Source organism: Protopterus annectens, chromosome 7.part0 (assembly GCF_019279795.1).
Source record: "Protopterus annectens isolate FY-2018-M chromosome 7.part0, PAN1.0, whole genome shotgun sequence".
Classification (NCBI taxonomy): domain Eukaryota; kingdom Metazoa; phylum Chordata; order Ceratodontiformes; family Protopteridae; genus Protopterus; species Protopterus annectens.
Genome location: NC_056739.1, coordinates 308,933,991 through 308,948,620, shown reverse-complemented (window position 1 = coordinate 308,948,620; position 14,630 = coordinate 308,933,991). Strand labels below are relative to the sequence as shown.

General features: G+C 31.1%; 1 protein-coding gene across 1 annotated transcript in view; it reads left to right on the top strand.

The window, feature by feature from the left end:
• Nucleotides 1–219: 219 nt before the first annotated feature.
• SLC26A9 (solute carrier family 26 member 9) overlaps nt 220–14,630 on the top strand; it is a 292,279-nt gene continuing 277,868 nt past the window's right edge. The window contains exon 1 of the mRNA XM_044076840.1: nt 220–349. Coding sequence (XP_043932775.1) covers nt 225–349 — 125 coding nt within the window. The 5' untranslated portion in view covers nt 220–224. The remainder of the gene's footprint in view (nt 350–14,630) is intronic.

The window sequence follows — 14,630 nt, the reverse complement described above, 5'->3', positions numbered from 1 at the left end:
GGACATCTGAGAGTTAGACTTCTGAAATTATTCATGGTTAGAGCTGTGTAAAAGAAGAGTAACTTTACTTATAAAATGACAATTTCCATTTGCCACAACTCCTAATCTGAAACAAGTACAAAGAAAGAAAACAAAAGGCAATGTATGCAGTATATTGGCTTAGAATGTGCCAAAATATGTAAATTCTAATGTCTGCCTTCTTCTACAGGTCATAGAATGATATTATGGCACAGCCCAAAATTCAATATGACATCAGCCGCCCTATCTACTCACTCACTGCTTTTGATGCCGAATTTCAAAAGGCAAATAGGACTTATCCTCTTGGAGAAAAAATAAGAAATCTCTTCAGGTAACTGCCTTTCATTATTCAGTGCTGTAAAAAACTAGTGGGATACTTGGTGTAAAACTAGTACAGTTTCTTTGGACCATAGCCAGGTTTCTGAATGTGCACAGAATATTTTGCATAATACTGCACAGGACAATACAAAGGCATCCTTAAAGTGCTCAGTATATTTTGCATAACATTGCACAGACACAGGACAATACAATGGCATGAAAGCCAGAGCACAATTTCCTGATATTGAAATAGTTATGTCATATATTTCAAGCAAAGGCTCCTTTAACATGTAATGCATAAATTCTACTAAACTTGTTTTTATATGAGAATGTAAGTGGATTGTCTAATACAATCATCTACTTAAGTGTCTACATGAATTAACTGATAAACATGAATGTTTCAATATAGCCAATGTGTTATCACTCATTGAGTGTCATTATACAAATGGCTACATACTTTCTCATTTTTGGAAAAGGAAGTATTCAACCTTGCATTTCTAAAATTATTAAATATTGGAAATAGAAATTAAAATAGATGAAGCATTTTGGGATTATCTTTCAAAATGTAACCTTGATAATGTAAACAATGATGAGTATAAGAATTTAATTCTGAAATCAGTTGTTCATTTTTAGCATTAATTGGAAAATATTTACATGGAAATATTTGAATAGAGTCTTTATTGTACAATCTAAAATCAATGAAATGTTTAAAACAAATGGAGATGTAAGAAAGAAATAAAAGCTGATTGTATAGTGCATATATGTGAAAAAAATTAGAAACATTGGGAGGATTTTCAACACTTTCGCAGGGATTTATGGTCAGAAACATGTATGATATTTCAATCTTTGATACTGACTAGTTCTACAATTCCTGCATTAGACCTAAACATCTTTCTAAAATGGAAGAATGAATTTGCATCATACTTCAAAGAACTTATAAAATTAATCATCAAAGTTTGTCATAAGGAAATTATTTCCACGAGATATAGCAGAAAAAAAGACTTATTATAACTGTCAAAATTTAAGTTAGTTATTAGATACATATTGCAAGCCAACTATATCATTAGAAAATTATGTATCTTGATGAAATATTATTATAAATATTGTAAGTTTTGTCACATTCATGAGTATATGTTGTTATTGATTATAAAAATAATAAAAAAACTTGCTAAAAAAGAAAAGTAGTTAGAAATGTAAATATTTGAGTTATCATTTAAATGATGAAAATAATAGATTATTGCATTTTTTTTTCATTTACAATGTTGAGTTTTAACTGGAAATAATATTCTAAAAGGTATGACATAAGCTGAGTTTTATACTTTGTTTGCCAATTTCTACTTTCTTGGACCACATCCTAAACCTGATAGTACAGAGTTCACAATATGATTTAAGGGGCTCCTGGCACCTTCTGGAGCTCCTGAATGATTTTTTTCATCAGTGACTTTAATTTTCATTTTGCCTCACTAGATGTGGTCTCCCTGTACACTTGTATTATGTAGAAGGCTGGAGTAGAGTTTTTAAGGGAATACTTGACTGCTCATACTACTTTTGAGGTGGACAAGTTTAATTATGATTTGTTCCATTATGGACTTGGTTCTTATAGTAATGTCATATTTAACAAAAAAGAAGGAAAAAGCAAATGCAAACAGCTACACTACTTTAGACTTAGCTACAGTTTGTGTAAATTTCACTAGTACTTTACACAGACTTGATGAAATAAGTAAATGGAATGGCAAGTGTCATCTTTTATATGACAGTTACCAGTGAGTACCTTTTTATTGGGTCCTATGTATCAAATGCATATTTCACCAGAAAAAAAAAATATTTATATTTATATATATATATATATATATATATATATATATATATATATATATATATGGGTCCCCTTCAGATGATCAAACTTTTAAAAGTTTGACTTTCATATGGCTGCGACCATATGATCAAACTTTCAAAAGCTCGACCGATCTGAATGGAGATCTCCATAAAGTGCAGAACAGGAAGTCTCCCATTACCGCAATGTAGTGCAATCTTAGAGTTGGCATATTTAAGTAATGGGGGGGTGTGGGGCGCAGCCCCCCACATGAGGAGTGCAGGGGGCTTGCCCCCCGCTAAACAGAGTTAGTGGGTTTTTTTTGTGTTTTGGTGTTTACTTTACATGGTCGATGTTTCAAATGTTCGATTATATGGTCTTAGCCATATGAAAGTTGAACATTTGAGATGTCAATCATGTGAAGTAGACCCATATATACACACACACACACACACACACACACACACACACACACACACACACACACAAATATATTATATATATATATATATATATATATATATATATATATATATATATATATCTTCTTCTTCTTCTTTCGGCTTTTCCCGGTTAGGGGTCACCACAGCGGATCACCTGTCCGCTCATGATTGGCAGTGGAGTTTTTACAGTGTCGAGTTGCCAGCTCGGTGCCCAACCTTCCAGAGAAGGTACACACACACACACACGCACTCACCCCTAGGGCCAATTTAGAGTGTCCAATCCACCTGCAGCATGTTTTTGGGATGTGGGAGGAAACCAGAGCACCCGGAGGAAACCCACGTGACCACAGGGAGGACATGCAGACTCCACACAGAAGGCAACCCAGCTGATATATATATATATATATATATATATATATATATATATATATATATATATATATATATATATATATATATATATATATATATATATATATATATATATATATATATGGGTTCACTACTAAATATCGAAATTCCACAATCCAGAACTCTGAATACAGACTCAAGATTGTGGAATCTCAAAATAAAAAAAAAAAATTGCAACACAAAACCAACAATAATAACATTTATGCAGGGGGGTAAGCCCCCCTGCACCCCTTACAACCTTGCAATTTAAATATACCAACTCCAAGATTGCACTACAGTGTCAAGAACAGCAGAGTTCCAATTCTGCACTGTACAGCAATTTCCATTCACTATTTTCAAAATTCTGCAATCTCGAGATTCTGGGTGTCACTATTTAGAATCTCGGGATTGTGGAATTTCGATACTTAGTAGTGAACCCATGTGTGTGTATATATATATATATATATATATATATATATATATATATATATATATATATATATATATATATATATATATACTGATTGAATGTATGAATATATATAAATATATATATATATATATATATATATATATATAATATATACTGACAATATGTGCGTACATATTTAGGACATCACAATGATAGATCTAGTTCTCCCTTATACAGTATTTATTACTATATAAGAGAAGTGCTTGGTATAACACAGTAATGCATATGTGTGGAGCCTGTCAATGTGTTTTTTGGACTGTTTTCAGGTAGGCATATTAATTGAGCAATATCCACGTAAGGTTTGGCATGAGTTGTGAAAAGCATGTTGCCTGTGGAGGTTTTGTTTTGGTATGAGTGATCAAAAATGAATAGAGCATTTGTGTGATGGCTGAGATTTTACTGAATGGTCAAAAGAATGGTGTGGGGTGATTTAGCATAGATTTGTGATATGTATGTATACAGATAGGGTGGTGGAAGCATGCAATATGTGTAGGAGTAAGTGACCAGTTGCTTATATTAAGTGTGTGATACTTATGTTGTGTTTAAAGGTGGTACCTATGTGCAGGAATGAAATGGGGTTTGTGTTTTTAAAGTGCTTTTGCAGTTTAGTTCAGGTGTGTATCTGGGGGGGTTTGTGAAATATATGAGAAATTGATACTGTGTCCTGAGTGGTGCCTATCCAAAGGTAAGTGCAGTCATGGATTTGTAAATGTCCAGAACTCTGTCTGTCTCAAAGTTAATTTACTGAAACAAAACTATGTTGTGAAAATATTTATTCAGAATAGAGTTTTGCAACTTAGTGAAACATTGCAACAAAAACATTCTAAAATGGCTAACTATTTAACTAACTTTTCACCTAGTAGATTGTAGCAGCTTTCAAAAACAAAACAAACTGAAAAACTCTGAAGTTAAAAGCACAGCAATGTCAAGGCAAGGCTTCGGACACAAAGTTTAGTTCTTTCATTCTACTTTAATTAGAACAGAACTTCATCAGAAAATGTAAAATGTAGATTCACAGCAAGAATTTAAAAAGATTGCACATACATCATGTAATCCATACAGCCAATGAAAAATAAAATTGATGATGTCACAAACATGAAAAGTTCCCCGAAAATTTAAAGTGATAGGACTAAAAAGCAACTGCAATTTGTTAAAAGTATAAATAAACAAAGATCAAGTATAAAAGCAACAAAGGAGCGACCAAGGCAACAAAAATTGTAAAGTCCTGTATCATAAAAAATGTTTAATTATAACCAGACAAATTTGTGGTAAGTGCTTTCGCATAAGAGCTTCCTCAGACCATTAATATAGCCACATACAATAAAATTTTATATATGAAAATTTAAATCCAAACCCTCCAATCATGAAACAACAACAATTAACTCAAGGAAGGTCCTTAAAAACACACACTACTCTGAATAACATGCAGGACATACAATACAAAATATATATAAAACATATATGAAGCATATATATAAGAATATAATAAATACATACATATATATAATATAATAATAAAAAGTATATGCATGTATAAAAATATATGTGCATGTATAAAAAATAAGGTCATCAACTCTATATTATTTACGGATCCTACGTTTATTCAACAAGGGCTTCAATGAAGCCCGTTCGTTGAGCCCACTACCCCTGTCAGCTCTTAAAATAATCATCCAATTTGTCTCCCTATACTCCATATGATTACGGATGTCCTCTTCTCTAATCATAGGCGTTATAATGTCAATAACCCTAAAAACAAAGCTATGCATCTCACCACACTCTGCAACATGTTTAGATAAAGCATTGTGCTCAGAGCGTATACGTATACTCTATACATGTTCCCTCATCCTCTCTCGTAATGACCTATTGGTCTTTCCCACGTAAAAAGACTTGCATAGTACACATTCAGCTAAATAAACAAAATTCATGGTCCTGCAATTAGCATCAACATGAAAAGTGAAATCTCTACCTAAATCGGGATGACCAAAGGACTCAGAAGTATTAATCAGGCCACAAAAATTTCTTATATATATGCTTCATATATGTTTTATATATATTTTGTATTGTATGTCCTGCATGTTATTCAGAGTAGTGTGTGTTTTTAAGGACCTTCCTTGAGTTAATTGTTGTTGTTTCATGATTGGAGGGTTTGGATTTAAATTTTCATATATAAAATTTTATTGTATGTGGCTATATTAATGGTCTGAGGAAGCTCTTATGCGAAAGCGCTTACCACAAATTTGTCTGGTTATAATTAAATGTTTTTTATGATACAGGACTTTGCAATTTTTGTTGCCTTGGTCGCTCCTTTGTTGTTTTTATACTTGATCTTTTCTATTTTATTTGTGAGCAACGGAGCGTTTGCCCGGTGGATTATTTTATATTATCTGACTTTATAAATAAACAAAGATGACTTCCAAGAAAAATTAAATCCTTAATACTTGTAAAAAGCATTTAATGTTGATTGTTTTATTAGGATTTGGGGCTGTGTCTGCCCTCAGTCTAATCTGCCAACTGCTTTGCTTTCATTCTAACTGAACTTTATAATCTCCAGTAAAGCAGTCAGCATTAACTGAGTACATTACACAAAAGAAAAACTTATTTAAATCTGTACACATAGCCAGCCTTAGGCATAGGCCAATTAGGCGGCTGCCTAGGGCGCCGGTCTACCAGGGGCACTTTTACAGTATTTATTTGGTGTAGGTAGACCAGGATGGGGGCACCGGGTAGTGTGGAGAGTGGCACCGGGGATCCCTTTTGCCTAGGGTGTCAGTTGACCTAAGGCCACTCCTAAAAAGTGACATGTTTGGCTAGTGCATTTTTATGGTCATTTTTCCTAATAGCCAAAACATGCTCATAAATCCATCTGTTCAAAAATCTGACAGTCTTGCCAATGTAAAATGTATTACAAGAACCACAGACATCTGCATAAACCACATTTTTTGAAATGCAGCTGAATTTTCCCTTCACCCAAACAACTAGGTTACAATGTTGAAAAAAATACTGGTGGTGAATTGTTAAATAACCTACATTGCTTACAAAAACCACAACTGTAAGTTCCAAAGGTGACCTTTCTTGTAGGTACAACATCAGGGCAAAAATTATTAAGTTCATAGATTTAAAATTAACAGATTTCTTAAAGGTGACCCTGGGCTTGTCACCCAAGACTTTATACAAGCCTGTGTTTTCCAAAATAACCTTACAGTTTTCTTGTATTATATTCTTGATCAACCTCATTTCACTACTAATTGGAATAGGGAAAGCAAAACAAAAACTTTCTTTAGGGACGTCATAAAAAAACATCAGGAGACTGACTAGCAGAAATCTTTAAGCATTTCTTGTCCAAAATAAGACAGGCTTTGGATGTCCATAGCACCAAAACCTCACATTCAGTGGTACCTAACCAATCTGAATTATATCCCCTGTCAATGAAAAAGCCTTAACTTAGTCAACTCTCGCAGAAATGTAAACTCCTCCATAGTAAGTCTACTGAGTCTAATCATCTCACCTTTAATCACCCCTGTTTTCACGTGGGGGGGGGGTGTAAACTGTCCTTGTGAAGGTACTGCATAGCTCACAACTTCTTAGCACAAAAATCTGGATACTGCCAAAAATAATGGGGAGACAAACCACTACAAATAAGGGCAAATTTTAAATATTCCTCTTTTACACTTAGAAAGTTGCTAGAATGAAAGGTCTTGTGTTACTGTGCATTTTCCAAAGGATATGAAGACTGAAAATCAAATGCCTGCCAATATTTAGTGAATTCAATTCTCACTGTTTTGCCACAAAAATCCAAACAACCACAACTTTTATGAGGAATAGACTAAAAATATGAGTCAAAAATCTGGACATTCTTTGAAAATCTGGACAATTGAGAGGTATGAGGTACTGGTTAACAAAGATCTCTTTGCAAAAGACCTTACTCACAAAAGAATGAGATGTGGTTCATACAAAATACTTAGGTCAAAGAAGTCCAAGGTATCACCAAAATCACTGATGGTGAACTGCAAAAAAATCAGTGCTTTTGCTGATGTATTCCACAAAGTAATTAAATTCATCCAGAGTCCCACTCCACAGAAAAAAGAGATCATTTATATACCTCCTGTAGAACAAGATTTTCTATGCTAAAGGATGCTTCATCAGAAATTTCCCACATAACCATGACAAAGTTCACAAAAACAGGGGCAGACCTTGCCCTCATGGCTACTCCAGAAGTCTGTTTGTAGAGTTTATCAAAAAAAATAATGTAGCTGTTGTCAAGAACCAAGTCCATAATGGAACAAATCATAATTAAACTTGCCCACCTCAAAAGTAGTATGAGCAGTCAAGTATTCCCTTAAAAACTCTACTCCAGCCTTCTACATAATACAAGTGTACAGGGAGACCACATCTAGTGAGGCAAAATGAAAATTAAAGTCACTGATGAAAAAATCATTCAGGAGCTCCAGAAGGTGCCAGGAGCCCCTTAAATCATATTGTGAACTCTGTACTATCAGGTTTAAGATGTGGTCCAAGAAAGTAGAAATTGGCAAACAAAGTATAAAACTCAGCTTATGTCATACCTTTTAGAATATTTTTCCAGTTAAAACTCAACATTGTAAATGAAAAAAAATGCAATAATCTATTATTTTCATCATTTGAATGATAACTCAAATGTTTACATTTCTAACTACTTTTCTTTTTTAGCAAGTTTTTTTATTATTTTTATAATCAATAACAACATATACTCATGAATGTGACAAAACTTACAATATTTATAATAATATTTCATCAAGATACATAATTTTCTAATGATATAGTTGGCTTGCAATATGTATCTAATAACTAACTTAAATTTTGACAGTTATAATAAGTCTTTTTTTCTGCTATATCTCATGGAAATAATTTCCTTATGACAAACTTTGATGATTAATTTTATAAGTTCTTTGAAGTATGATGCAAATTCATTCTTCCATTTTAGAAAGATGTTTAGGTCTAATGCAGGAATTGTAGAACTAGTCAGTATCAAAGATTGAAATATCATACATTGGGTTGGGAGGGTGGCCTAATGGTTAAGGTGTTTGCCTTACAAACACAAGATGCAAAGTTTGAGTCTCACAAGAGATAATTGGCTAAGCTTAAAATGGCTCGCAAGGGCAGTTAGCTTAGTACTAATCTATGAACCTATGAACCTATGAACCTATGTTTCTGACCATAAATCCCTGAGAAAGTGTTGAAAATCCTCCCAATGTTTCTAATTTTTTTCACATATATGCACTATACAATCAGCTTTTATTTCTTTCTTACATCTCCATTTGTTTTAAACATTTCATTGATTTTAGATTGTACAATAAAGACTCTATTCAAATATTTCCATGTAAATATTTTCCAATTAATGCTAAAAAATGAACAACTGATTTCAGAATTAAATTCTTATACTCATCATTGTTTACATTATAAAGGTTACATTTTGAAAGATAATCCCAAAATGCTTCATCTATTTTAATTTCTATTTCCAATATTTAATAATTTTAGAAATGCAAGGTTGAATACTTCCTTTTCCAAAAATAAGCAAAGAAAAGTATCCTAAAACTGAACGATAACTATATTTTACTATTCTGTTTATCACACTTTCATTTTACTTTTTTATTTTGATCTGAAATTTATATATTATTGCCTTACAAGAAATTTTGACATTGCATTTTTTTATTATTCTATCTGTTGACAATAGTTTACTGCTTTGTAAGAAATTAGACCAAAAAGTAAAGTGTTATATTTTAGACCTAATATTTGGTGTTACAATTTACTTTCATATGATTTCTTAGTATATGCCATTAAAAAAAAATAGTAAAAAAACTAATTTTCAGAGAAACATGTTTATTAATATATCTCCTAATGAATTTCAGAAGCAAAGTAATTTAATTGTAATTTGGCAATTTACTAAGAGAGCTAACAAACTATTCTTCTATCATCCATAACATTTTATTATTTCTACTATTTAGGGATTGAGAGACAGGCTCCAATTCAGAATTTTCACATTAGAAATATGTAATTATTTTCATTGCACTTCAAGAATTGTCTAACCACAGCAGAACATTTAAAAACACTGAAAATTGTGGATAATTTAAAATATTTTTGGAAATCAAAACCACTTCTATTCAGTGGTCTAATGTGTTTTAAGCTGTTCTTTACCTTGCAAAATACCACAAAATGTTCATAAACCTTTATTAAGCTTATTATTAAAATTCCATTCAGGAGATAACATTTTAGATTAAATAATTTAAAGGATTTTGGTAATAAAACAATTTTATCAAAGTTAATCCATCTTCTAAGAAAAATGATTACTCCATTTATTTGTTATAGTCTCCATTTGTTTATTTATTTGACATATGTTTACTGGGGAGGAGGTCCAACTGGACTAGTAACCCATTTTCTGCAGAGACCTGAGTAGAAAAGCTCCACATATAAAAATATGATATTTAAAAAGAGTATAACATTAAAAAGTTCAACATTATGATAAAGAATCTGAGACAGGGTGCAATCATTACATTACTTGTTGGATCAAAAGGGTACAATCATTACAGAAGTTGTATGATCAAACTAAGACAAATACTAGTTTTACACAGAATTAAATAACACATATATACTGAGGTATACAAAAAATTAGTTCACAGAAATCAGATCATCATTCAAATATTTCTAAAACAGCACTGAGAAATACAAGTATGACTACATTCAAAATGTGAATACAAGTATTATCAGAATCATGGATAGCAGCAATCTTATTTGGAGAACATTGTACAGTTTATTAGAGATTACTGATGAGGTTTGAGATAAGCAGACAGGAAAAAGTAAATGGTGGGAGAGAAGATGGATGAGTAGGAATCTAGAGAAAATTAAAGCTGCAGTTGGTGTTTTCAGAGATTACAAGAGTACCTAGGGTTGACTAGGGAATTTGGCAAGGGTAGAAGTAAAGCAGAATAAATTATTAGAACTCTACGCTTACTTTTTATTAAATCTTTGATATTACTTCGCCTTTGGATCATTATTTTTTTACTGGATTTGACTCTACACTGGATTTGTGTTTAAAATCTAGGGACTTTTATTGCCTGCAGCTGTGAGTGACTGCAGTTTTTGTTTGCAACTTTGACTCATATTTTATTTCTCCTGTCACTTTATTTTGGTATTTGGAGTTTATAACTTTTTCAGAATAAAAAAGTGTTGGAGGAATGTAGAAGAAAAATTAGAAGCTCAGCCTGGGGATAAGCAGGAGCATAACTGATTGTCATTAAGATAAATTTTAAGCAGATTTTTGAATAAAGTAGGGTTACTGGTGTTAAGAATATTCTGAGGGATGGAATTCCATGCTTTATAGATGCGATGTGAATAAAGTGAGTCCCCAAAACTGTTATTGTATTTAAAAACTTTTAGCAGGAGTTTGTTAGAGGATCTAAGCAGTTTTTACTAGTATGGATTTGTACTAGGGTTTGGAGGGTTGGACATTTATCAGGTTGCTATATGACAGAGTGGGTTAAGTTGGTTGAAGGATAAGAGGTTAGATAGCTCTAGCCACTTTAGTTGTCAGAGATCAACACAGTGATGGGTTCTGTGAGGTAGGTTTGCAGCGAATTTGGTGATTTTGTGGTAACATGTTTCTAGATTGTTTAGGTCTGATTTTCTAAAGTTGGTGAATATAGGGGAGGCATACACTGGTGTAGATAACAGGTGGGGCCTGGGGATAGCTAGTCTGGAGGAGTTGGTAAGGTAAGGCTCAATTCTATAGAGAGAACCTAGTTTTATGTGGGCTTTTCTTTTATAATGGAATACTTCTCATTATCAATAGGGTCTAAATTATCATAAATGTATATTCTTAAATATTTAAATTCATTGTTTTATTATAGCAGTGCTAAAAGTGCCTAATTGATTATTAATTTCATCATGATTCATAAGTATGTAAAAGTTCATTAATTTTAAAACCCTCAATTTAATTATTTTGAAAAAAAATAATTAAAAGATTCCATAGTTAGCACAAATAACTATGGAGACAGGGCCACTCTCATTTAGTTCACTTCATTACATCTAATTCATTTTATAAAAAAACATCTTAATAAACTCCCTTGAACCACATAAATGTTTTTTAATATTGTAATAAACTTTTCTGAGAAACCATATATTTCAAAATAATTAAAAATATGTTCCGAATTAACTGTATCAAAAGCATTTTCCTGATCTAAACATATAATGTTTAATAATATTTCCTCCAATCCTAATGCAGTTCTATGAATTTTAACTTTAATTCTGTTTTCCATTTAGTATTTTTAATTTTTCTACGTTATCTTTTCTGTAATTTCTTAATATCTTTATGCCAGGTTTTAATTTTTTTATTACACCAGTTTTTAATTCTTTGGTGAATACAAATTTTAAGGTAATTCCCAAAGAATACTGCCACTAACTAGTTTATTTCATTTCATATAATCTTCTATTTCTATTTTTAACAATTTTTAAAAATCAGATTGTTTAGTTAAATACACAGTGATTACATACATTATATATAATCTCCTGATATTTGCTTCTAATGTATAAAGCATTATGTCCTGAAAACAAACACTGAATAACCAAAACCTTTCCCAATTTAAAATGCAAATCTGAATCCTATCAATTCTTTTTTGTGTTCCAAATTCAAAGGAATAATGAGTATAATATAAAGATTTCATATCCAAAAATGTCATTAAGGCCTTAAGATTAAGATCTATTATTTATTTTAAGTGCTTTGGCCAGTGATGTAATTTTAGATTCTTTTGAGGCATGAATATCATTTTTGTTAATAATACTATTAAAATCCCTTGCAATAATTAAACTACCTTTTATTGTTGTTAATATAATATGTACCTAATCCCTAGCTACTTTTATTCCAATTCCTAGGATCCAATATATATATATTGGATATTGTGAATATCCTTTTATTATGTTGTAACATTGTCAGGACCAGTATTATTTTGGAATGGAAAAGGTACAATGAATCTTAGGCATAACTAAACTTCTCTTCCATAAAATAGCTCTTCCCTTTCTTTTTTTCTTTCATTGTTGCTATCTATATCAAATCACATTCTCTGATATATATATATATATTTTATGTCTTTTTCTAAAAGCTGAGTTTCTTATAATTAATAACACTGTATCTGGTTTATTAAGACTTAAGTACTTAAATGAGGGCCTCCTTAAATTGACACTATTAATGTCATTTACATTAAGTGATACATTTTTAAATGTATCATATTTCCTTTTAACATATAACTTATTATTCATTCTGTATAAACCAACTGAAGTACCATTCATTAAAAATAACATTATTTCTATGATTATTTTAATAAAATAATATACATTATATTTTAGTTTAAATTGACTTATACTGAGAAATAATTTTGAGATAGTTAAAATGTAAAAGAAAACTAGCAATACTATTTATGATAAGGGAAATTAACAAACCATAGACGATAATGTCTCAAGTGTAGCCTAGAAACTTATACTGACTCAAACCCTCACAAGAATTAGATGAAAAAACTAAGATCAATAGATAAATCTCCTGCATATTGTATAATATTGCATCAATTACTTCAATATCATATATTTTAGATTTCAAACCCCTAAACCATATATATCTATTACTATATAATATATAGTATTACAATATGTTATCAATTTGCTTATTATTTTAATACCAAATATAATAAATAATATAATAATTTGTATTAACTAATATGACATTTATATAACTATTGTAATGATTGCACCCTGTCTCAGATTGTTTATCATAATGTTGAACTTTTTAATGTTATACTCTTTTTAAATATCATATTTTTATATGTGGAGCTTTTCTACTCAGGCCTCTGCTGAAAATGGGTTACTAGTCCAGTCGAACCTCCTCCCCAGTAAACATTTGTCAAATAAATAAACAAATGGAGAATATAACAAATAAATGGAATAATCATTTTTCTTAGAAGATGGATTAACTTTGATAAAATTGTTTTATTACCAAAAATCATTTAAATTATTTAATCTAAAATGTTATCTCCTGAATGAAATTTTAATAATAAGCTTAATAAAGGTTTATGAACATTTTATGGTATTTTACAAGGTGAATAACAGCTTAAAAACACATTAGACCACTGAATAAAGGTGGTTTTGGTTTCCAAAAATATTTTAAATTATCCACAATTTTCAGTGTTTTTAAATGTTCTGCTGTGGTTAGACAATTCTTATGAAGTGCAATGAAAATAATTACATATTTCTAATGTGAAAATTCTGAATTGGAACCTGTCGCTCAATCCCTGAATAGTGGAAATAATAAAATGTTAGGGATGATAGAAGAATAGTTTGTTAGCTCTCTTAGTAAATTGCCAAATTACAATTAAATTACTTTGCTTCTGAAATTCATTAGGAGATATATTAATAAACATGTTTCTCTGAAAATTAGTTTTTCTACTATTTTTTTCTAATGGCATATACTAAGAAATCATATGAAAGTAAATTGTAACACCAAATATTAGGTCTAAAAGATAACACTTTACTTTTTGGTCTAATTTCTTACAAAGCAGTAAACTATTGTCAACAGATGGAATAATAAAAAAAAATTAATTAAAAAAGTTCTTGTAATGCAATAATATATAAATTTCAGAACAAAATAAAAAAGTAAAATGAAAGTGTGATAAACAGAATAGTAAATAATGGAAACAGGTGATCCGCTGTGGTGACCCCTAACCGGGAAAAAACAAAAGAAGAAGAAGAAATATTTTCCAATTAATGCTAGAAGATGCACAACTGATTTCAGAATTAAATTCTTATACTCATAATTGTTTACAACCCAGCCACTGGGGATGCACAAGCCAGTGCATCTCTTCGTGCCAGTCCCAAGCCAAGATAAATGGGGAGGGCTGCGTCAGGAAGGGCATCTGGCGTAAAACATCTGCCAAATGAGATATGGGGAAACCAATACAGATTTATATACCAGATCAGTCGAGGCCCGCATTAACAACTACCGCCACCAGTACTGTTAGCCGACAGGGTGCTGGCAGAAATTGGGTTACTGTTGGCTGAAGGAGAAGAAGTATAAACCAACTGAAGTACCATTCATTACAAATAATATTATTTCTATGATTATTTTAATAAAATAATATACATTATATTTTAGTTTAAATTG